Source organism: Pundamilia nyererei, unplaced genomic scaffold, assembly GCF_000239375.1.
Source record: "Pundamilia nyererei isolate P.nyererei 1_Seehausen unplaced genomic scaffold, PunNye1.0 scaffold00005, whole genome shotgun sequence".
Lineage (NCBI taxonomy): Eukaryota > Metazoa > Chordata > Actinopteri > Cichliformes > Cichlidae > Pundamilia > Pundamilia nyererei.
The window spans coordinates 4,539,706-4,549,056 of record NW_005187406.1 but is presented as its reverse complement, the minus strand read 5'-3'; the positions used below and the strand labels follow the sequence as shown (position 1 = coordinate 4,549,056).

At 39.8% G+C, this 9,351-nt stretch overlaps 1 protein-coding gene across 2 annotated transcripts in view; it reads left to right on the top strand.

Annotated features, from left to right (window-relative positions):
* slc39a11 (solute carrier family 39, member 11) overlaps window positions 1–8,767 on the top strand; it is a 174,776-nt gene extending 166,009 nt beyond the window's left edge. For both annotated transcript variants that reach the window (XM_005721849.1, XM_005721848.1), the window contains exons 7-10: window positions 5,738–5,807; window positions 7,741–7,839; window positions 7,923–8,081; window positions 8,189–8,767. In XM_005721849.1, coding sequence (XP_005721906.1) covers window positions 5,738–5,807; window positions 7,741–7,839; window positions 7,923–8,081; window positions 8,189–8,267 — 407 coding nt within the window. In that variant the 3' untranslated portion in view covers window positions 8,268–8,767. The remainder of the gene's footprint in view (window positions 1–5,737; window positions 5,808–7,740; window positions 7,840–7,922; window positions 8,082–8,188) is intronic.
* Window positions 8,768–9,351: the final 584 nt, after the last annotated feature.

The following is a 9,351-nucleotide window of genomic DNA, read 5'->3' as shown; positions in this document are numbered from 1 at the left end:
GAGCCTGATATCCACATATGAAGACATTCGTTTTAAATTTCGATAAAACAGTGGCAGTATAATGTCCTCGGAAGTGGGATATCAGGTCCTTGTAGAGCAAAATTTAGCATTGTGGTCTAGGCAACCCAAAATGTGATGTCCATATATGTGGACACCAGGTCCTAGGAGGTTAAAGTCACTAATTTTAGCTATCAGATGACACAAATAAGTGATCCTAAAGTATAACCCCATGTCCAAAACATCTATTTAATCAATTTCTTGAATTAAAAGTGAGTAATTAAACTGCACTTTGTATTACAAAATGGGTAGCAAGTCACTGTAGTCAGGTCTACCATGAGATCAACAGGAACGGGAAAAGAATAAGCAGTAGAGAAGCAGATGTGGGTAAGACTGTTCCAGTGAACCGGACCGCACATAATGACTAAATCACCTAGAAAATGATCTTTAGAGCCATTAGAACCAAATATAGAAGCCACATTTGACATTTTTAAAGAAAGGAACAGAATGAGTCAACATTGGACTCGCACCTATCTGTCCCCTCACAAAGAAGCTAACTGTGTGGCACAAATGTATCATAGCTGCACATAATGGCTTTCCACACACATCTGTGTAAATGCAGTGGGTGAGAGGGAATGAGACTCTGGGATGTTTATTTCCAACTTCCAGCAGGAAGAGAAAGGATATATCAGCAGAGAGCCAAGAAACCAAGATATTTAAGGTCAGCGTAATGATTTATTGGTCAGTATTTAACAAAAAGCCTCAGAAATGATCATGCTTGAATGTGGTGAGTACTTTCGACATATAGAAAACAAACACATAAAAATGTAAAATATCATGTTACGTTTGACCTCTGACCTCTCCTTAGAGGTCCATAGATTGATCTGAAGGTCAACCTGATAATGCCGCACAAAGCTATTTGACGCTATGTTTCTTACTGCCATCGTTTGTATTGACAACATTGAGGCATTTAGGAAATGATATATGAGGATTTTAAACATCACATTACTTTTGACCTCTGACCTCTTCTTCAAAGTCAAATAAGGTCAAACTTTCATGAAAAAAGTCTTATCTTTAAAGCCATGTTTAAAACTCTTCTGCCTTTGTATTGGCAATAAATAGCTTTTTATTGATTTTATTTGACCCAATTTTTACATTTCACGTCCACCTTTCTTTAAAGTTAAACCCAGAACGTGTCTCTAAAGGAAGTGCTGTCATGAGAAAGAGAATGAGCTGCCTACATAGTGAGAAATATACTGTAGTATAATGTTATGTAATAAGCTCAAGTTATACATATCCAGTTATTTAATACCCCCATTATTCCTTACCTACTCCTACATAGTGTTTGTGTAATCATAGTAAACATATGTAAGCGTACCCTTATCTAAATTTCACTGCACTAGAAAACCTCTTCAATTATATTCTAAAAGAACAAAGCAAAAAACAAAAATAATATATTTGAAATATAATATTATTTCTTGAAAATGTAAATACATTTTAATTTTTTTCTATTCTTTTTTTAAATGTAATTCGTTTTTTCTGTCACCAATTAACTTCAAAAAAATGATTGAAGTAACGCAGACACGTTGGGGTTTTTGTAAAATGAGAGTTGGCAGGAAAGGCTGAACCAAGGGCCAGTAAGAGATAAATAGGAGTCATATTAAACTGTGGATCACTCAAAGCCACTCTAACAGAGTCCAGTGATAAAATTATGGAGGTGGAAACGAGCATAGTAATGGTTTGGTTTTTAACAAAAGCTCTGTGGCACAGTAAGAACATATTGTGACTTTATGGCCTTTGTCCAGGTTCCTTGTTTAACTGTGTTTTTCAGCAGTATGATTGTAACACCATAGAGGGAGAAATTGTCTGTATGAACAGTTTGACTGCTCGTTCTCATAGTTTCTCTATTTAAAACTCTGTTCTCTGAATTTAAACTGAGGGGAGGAACGCCGTGTTTCCAGAAAATATTCCCTCCTTTAGTGTTCGATGGCAGTGGTGGAGAGTGTGAGCTGACACAGAATGGTGACTGTAAAGGCCATAGCATATGATTCACAATTTCCATGGTGATCGAGGTTGGTGACCTATTGTTTTCTGTGCACGGCAAAAGATTTCAACGAAGAATAAATAAAAAACTCAATAAAATAAAACAGTGCAGTTTATTCCTACTCAGCCTTTCTTCTAAGACTTGATTTGTGGAGGACGTCAGGAAGGTACAAGAATTTTTTTTTTCCTCCACAGTATTTTAACAATCCACAAGGTATGCATTTAAATGCCACGAGATGCAAGCAAAGACAGTAAAACATAGGGCTCAGGGATAAAACCTGACAGGTGTGTGAGTGTTTACCACTCCCCTGCTAGCTCTGGACTGTGCTTTGGAAGAAAAGCTTCCAGCCCAGTGGACTCTTCAGCTGTGAAGCAGGACGAGAGGTCAGCAGCTGTTGTCAGAAAACTAATTCTTCATTCAAAAGAGCAGACAAAAGTCTGGCAAATAATCAGTGTCAATGCTGAAACTCATCCTGATTATTTAGGTGTTATCCAAGTAGCTGATGTAGTTTCCTTAGTATTTAAAGCAGCTGATTTTGAAAACTTCTAGTGTGCCTCTAGCCTTGCACAAGCAGCTCCAAACAGTGAAACTCTCACAGCTTATGTTTTATTCAAACACAGTTGAAGGTTTTTCAGTGCCAGATTTACTGGCCCTTCAGCATTTCAGACTGTTTCCGAGGATTAAGTGAAGCAGACCCACAGCGTACCCAAAGGGTGGTTTTTTCCCCATAATGCCACTACACTGTGTCTGCCTGTAATGAGGCAGCGGGAGGTTGATAAGAACTAGTCTGTGTCGTTATGAGAGGTAATAACAGGTGTTAGATTGTGATGAAGTGGTACCTCAGCTGGAGAAGTCTGTTTTGCAGGGACACCTGGTTCCTAGAAAAACATCCTGTTACTTTTTTTGGCCTCTGTGTTAGCTTTCCCCTCTTTAGTTTATCTTCTTGTTGCTTCATTTATCTCTCTTATTCACATTCTACTTGTTTTTGTATACAAGAGGTGAAATACTTTTAGAAGAAAAAGTGTTTTAAACCCTTTGAAATTAGCAACGGAAGATCAGAAAACTTTGTTCTTTCAAGATTGTTTCTACAACAGGACAAATTACTAGAAGTACCCTGTGTTGTGTCTTGAGCACCAGTTCTCCAGGCTTTTGAGAGTTTTTCTCACTCATTTTCAGTCCTGGTTTTTAAGCCTCTTAACACTGACCTATGAATCAAGTTACCTAACTCGAATGACAGACAACTCGCAAACACAGTCTGACAAACATCAAACAGTATTTTGGCAGCAAAGAGGTGATCCCCAAAGAGCTGAAAATGTGTTATGTTTCATTGTATGCAGTGTGTCCTTAAAAAACCTTTAACAACTTGACAAATAGAGAACATAATAAAATGTGGCTGAGTTGATGATTATCGGTAGAACAGTATCTGACGTCAGAGGAAATCAATTCAGCTGACAGGACCTGAGTGATACACCTGGCTCTTCAGTTGATCACCATCACTCATTATCATCATCAGAAATGGTCTCAATGACTGAGCGTCTGTCGTCTTTAAGACGCACTTAAAGAATGAAATCGGGTTGAATCTGGGGTTTGACAGATGACACGAGAACTGGAGTGAAAATCAGCGGCAACAGGTTTTATGGAGTCAAATGTCAATTCTTGGTTTAAATGGCGGTCAATATTTAAGGAGGACGTCGAGAGAGACATGCAGTGAGTACCTACAGTTGTCTGTAAAACGGAGCGGAGGCTCGGTCAGGATTTCTGGCTTTTAGCCAGGCGGGGGGGGGGGGGGGGTTAGGTTAAAATTAAAGGAAATATTTTTTTCAACCATGCAAAACTAGCTGGAAAGCATCTGACAGCTTCATTTTTCAGCATGATGATGATGTCAAAAACTGCCAGTGCTGTAAAAGCATACGAGAAATGACATAATGGAACACGATCAGTCTGGATTGGCCGCACCTCAACTTTGTTAAGCAGTGTGGGATCATCCTGAAAGCGAACAGAACAAAAGGCAGCCAACATCCAAAGAAGAGTTTTAATGTCCCTAAAAAGCTGAGCATACCAAATATTGACTTTCACCTCCTAAATATTGTACAAATTCTGTCTTATATTCTGTATTTCCATGTGTTTGTTTCAGTACATCGCTGCACGCGCTTCCCATTTTCCTAACAAAATATACAGAAATGAGAAGTGGCTCAAGAGTTTTGCACACAAAAAAAATTAAATATAAATGTTACCGTGGACTGTAAAAGAAAAGCTTATTTATTAGAACATGAGGTAATTTAGGCCTCCTGGAGCTCAGTCATACTTCAATTCAATTCAGTTTTATTTATACAGCACCAAATCACAGCAACAGTCACCTCAAGGTCCTTTATATTGTAAAGTAGACCCTTCAATAACCCATACAGAGAAAAACCCAACAATCATATGACCCCTATGAGCAAACACTTTGGTGACAGTGGGAAGGAAAAACTCCCTTTTAACAGGAAGAAACCTCCAGCAGAACCAGGCTCAGGGAGGGGCTCTAAATTAATATATAAAATGTAAAGAAATGAATACAAGTTGGCAAAAGAGCAGAAACCATGATGTTATCACACCCTCTGTGACCCTCTCAAAGTACAATTTAGGCTGAATTCTGTTAAAAAGCATTAATTTGGTTACTAACAAGCTAGTATTAAGAAGGTAACGCGCTGTGTCTGTAGATAAAAGGTTGGATTAACAAACACAGCAAAAATGAGTAAAGAAAAACGTTTGTTAATGGTGCTTTAAATGTTTCTGTAATTTAGTCAGTGTGTCACACGTGATTCTAAGTGCTGTGCAAACCTCCTCCAGGCACAGTTTTACCCTTGGTTCTTGTTCCTGCCTTGTTTCTATAAATCCTCGCTGTGTATAAAGAAAATAAATAAATAAAGCGACTATGAATCAGCAGGTTGTAGCTTTGTAACAACATAGCTGTTAATGGCATGACAGGATGTGTTTGCTTGTCAGTGTTTGAAGCAGGCCACACACACACAAACACTCATTATAGATACCCTGTGACCTTTTCACTTTCAGTTTGAATCGTGTGTACTTTAAATATATGTGGCAGGCATGACAAATGAGACAAATGGGACATCAGAGGAGAGGGCTGCTGCTCAGAGTGTGCAGAGAGGCAGACAGACTGGCTGTACACACTGGTCCCAACTTTAAAGAAGCCCTCACAGATAAAGAGGCTTTCCCCTTCTACAGCCTCACTGTCTGTAGCATCTAAAGCAGACAATTCACAGCACCTTATAGGGAAAAACAAAACAAAACACAAGACCTAATTTCTTATATTTACACTCAGTCACAGATCAGCAGTTCAGCAATCATATTTCAATCTACAGTCTCCATCCCACAAGGGCTGCATATCCACGTATAGCAGGTTTCATAATAGAAATCTGTTTGTAAACAGCAAGACCATCCTTCAGACTGGGAACCTCCACAGGCGTTTTGCTGTTAATAGATCGGTTTCCTGTTCGAAAAGACAGCACCTAGTATTTTTCTTTCACAGTACACAGACTTTCTGTCCATGCTGATTTTCTTCACGTATTTTGTTATCATCTACAGTTTGCCAACATGTTCTTCTTTCATCCATCCTCTTAAACTGTTCTTATTCCTGTGTAACAGAGAAGCCCAAGGACATACACTAACAAAGATCAACTGTTTGTGTCTCTGCAGAGGGCTTGGCAGTAGGTGTTGGTTTTGGAGCTGTAGGAAAGACAACATCTGCTACCTTTGAGAGTGCCAGGTAAGACTGATGTAATCCCTGAGAAACAAATACAACACACGGCCTTTCTGAAGTTGTGAAAAATGGATTCTTGCTTTATTGATTGGTCTGTTAATTTGGCTGTTGAGCATTTTATTCGTCATTGCAGCTGGAGACAGTTGAGGTTATCTGTTCACAAGCTCTCTGACTGGTTATTATTACTACATTAAAAACTTCAGATAGTTGAGTTAAATACTGAAGCTGATGGTTGGCTTTTCTTATGCTCATTTTTAGCTCCAAATTGTTTTTATGAGCTTTGGACAATTCACAGTTCAAAAGAAGGGGGAGAAACCCATAGTCTATAATTTGTTCTCAGTTTTAGGTCATTTCCCTTTACAGCGAGCTTTCTTTTGATTGGCCGCTCCTCGTAAACTCAAGATTTTAACAGCAAGCGAGGGGACTTCAGTGCTGTGTGTCTGAAATAATCATAATCAGGGTATCCTCTCATCTTGATATCACACAAAGCTGAGATGAGCGTTTAAAGAACTAACCTTAGTATTTGAAATGTTGGCTATGGCTAATGTGAGTATCCAACAATGTAATAGTATATAAATGATTGGAAATAAGTTTCCCTTTGAAGATGGGTTTGATTACTTTAGTGTGTTTCCATGCAATCCCATAACTGTTCTCTGTTGTGTGCTGCTGACACCTAGTGGTTATATTCTGGTACTGGCGATACAGTTGGAGATCCCAGCAAACCTTTTCTAAGCCAGCAGCCTTGTCTCTTGAAGCAGCTGCATGTTTATCTGTGGATCTGAAAAGGCATTAAGATTGAAAGTTAAAGAGTTAAACTACACTTGTAGATACTGATTAAACACAGGCTGCAGCACTTGTTAAAAAATATTGTTAAACCCAGGACCCACTGCACCAGTGTAGGGTCTGACAATGAGTCCAAGGATTTCATTCCAATACGTAATAGCAGTCAGGGTGGCTTTGCCTAACCTGTGGACTTCTGGGTCCCGCTCCATGGACCTGCCTCCCCACACCATCACTGACCCATGGCAAACAAACCAAACTGGTCCCCGCTGCTTATCCAGACCCTTTCTGAAGCTTGGGAGCAAGCTCAGGGTGAACCTCCTCTGATCTGTGCGGTTGACCTTCCAGTTCTGGTATTCAATGGCAAATGCCAATCGGGCTACGTGGCACTGGGCATTGAGCACAGGGCCCAGTAGAGGACGCTGGGCCCTCAGCCCACCTTCATGAAGTCTTTTTCTGATTTATTTATTTTTTTGGTCAGAGACATTGACACCAGTGTCCTGTTGGAGCTCTGGCAGAGCTCATCATTTTCCTCCTTGCCAAAGGTGTAGATACCAGTCCTGTTTACTGAGTTGAGGACCTGCGGCCCTATCCAGCTCTCCTGGAGTAACAGCCCATCTCCTCCTTGACACTTTGCTGGGAAACACATCAAAGCTAGCCAAATGAACAGTTTACTCTGGTTTGGTTTCAATGTCTGACGACTGATTTTTACAAGAGTTTCAAATTTGGGAAATCTGTGTGATAAATTACACAGTATCTGGAAACTCCTTTTATCCCTACACCGAAACCTTCCACACCATTCAAGTTGTTATTGTGTGCATCCACCCTACATGTAGTTACATTTCTTGGGAGGTGTACGTCAAGTTACGTAGAAGGTTGCGGTGTAGGGTTAAAATGGGGTTCCAGTTAAGGCGTAAGTTACAACGTAGATCTGATGCAGATGTAAGCATAAAGGTTGCACACAGATTACCCACAAAATTCCTAAGATTTACAAAAATAAAAACGGTTTCATGCAATACCAATGAGTTTACACTCAAAGCAGCAAAGTAAATACTAATGTTGTCCTTTCAGCCTGAGGACTTTCACTCTTGTCTTCCCACTTCATCATGGCACCATTGGTGGCCAGCTTAATATTGACTGATTGTTTGTGCTCCATCAGAAATTTGGCCATTGGTATCGGAATCCAGAATTTCCCTGAAGGGCTGGCAGTGAGCCTGCCCCTCCGCGGGTCAGGGGTCTCAACATGGACAGCCTTCTGGTAGGGAAACCACAGGTTTCTACTCACTGTATCAATCTTCGAACAATGTGCAGCTGCCTTCATTGTTGGTGTTCTTCCTTCAGGTATGGTCAGCTTAGCGGTATGGTGGAGCCTATTGCCGGGCTGCTCGGCGCCGTAGCTGTTGTTCTGGCAGAACCTCTATTGCCGTACGCGTTGGCATTTGCTGCCGGAGCGATGGTCTATGTGGTGGTGGATGACATCATACCTGAGGCGCAAGTCAGGTAAGAGTGAAAAGGAGGAGTTATTTTTGGGGTGGGGGGGGTCAAAGCTAGATTACTTGTGCAAGAAGTTTAATCTATTTACCTTTGCTTCAACTTGGCATCACCAGTGGAAACGGAAAGCTGGCATCCTGGACCTCCATCCTAGGCTTTGTAGTGATGATGTCACTAGATGTGGGTCTAGGCTGAGATCACCGTGAGGACCGGCGATCCCTCACAGGACATGATGTCGTCATCATGATGCAACTTGTATTTTAAGTAAAAGGGGGACCAAAATTAGTGTTTGATTCTTAAACACTGTTTATGCATTTAGTTTTAATTGTTGATCATAAAATTGATCAGGTTTGGAAGGATGATCATACTTGAACTTAACTTTTGTCATTCACATTTTAACAGTGATTTCCTGAGAGCAGCTGACATGTTTTTCATGTCTGATATTTCATTAAGGAATTAATTTCTGAATATTTAAATGAATATTCATATTCCAGGGCTGGAGAATGTTTTGTTGGGACTTTGTAGCTTTTAAGTTTAGAAACAATATTATAAGTACAGATCATTTCTGTTCTGTTAAGTTAAAATGAATGTTTTGGGTTTTGTTTCGTCCATTTCCCTAATGATCACGATACTTGAACTCTGGTGTTTGGCTTGCTGTTGTATGGGAGTGAAAATAAATAATTACAACATTTCTACATCAGTCGTCTTGTCATCATTAAGAAACCAGACAGTATGATTATGGTGTGTTGAATTATGGCATTTCAAATATGACACTTTGCAGCTACATGTTCAACCTAAATATTTCAAGCATGCAATCTAATGTCCCGGGATTATGATGCTTTTATTTTGAGATGTGGTGTTGTCGGTATTGATTTGATTTGAACAGTAGTCTATTTTCAGACTTTTTGATTTTACCGTGTCATAAGATCTTGTATTTGTTCATCATCGACTAATCTTTTGTAATCTATGAAAGTACCTCTCACAACAGTGTACAGCAAAATGGTGTGAAAAAGTGTTTGCCCTCCTCCTCTTGTTTCATCCGAACCACATTAGAGAAAGATAAACAAATAATGCAGTTTCTAAATTATAGTGTTTATTATTAGGGAAGGGGTAAAAATCCAAACCTGCTCAGCCCTGTGTGAAAAAGTGATTACCCCCTTAACCTAATAACTGGTTGGCCCACTCTTAGCAGAAACAGCTGCAATCGAGCATTTGTGATAACTGGCAATGAGGCTTTTACAGAACTAGGGGAAGAATTTTGGCCAACTCATCTTTGCAG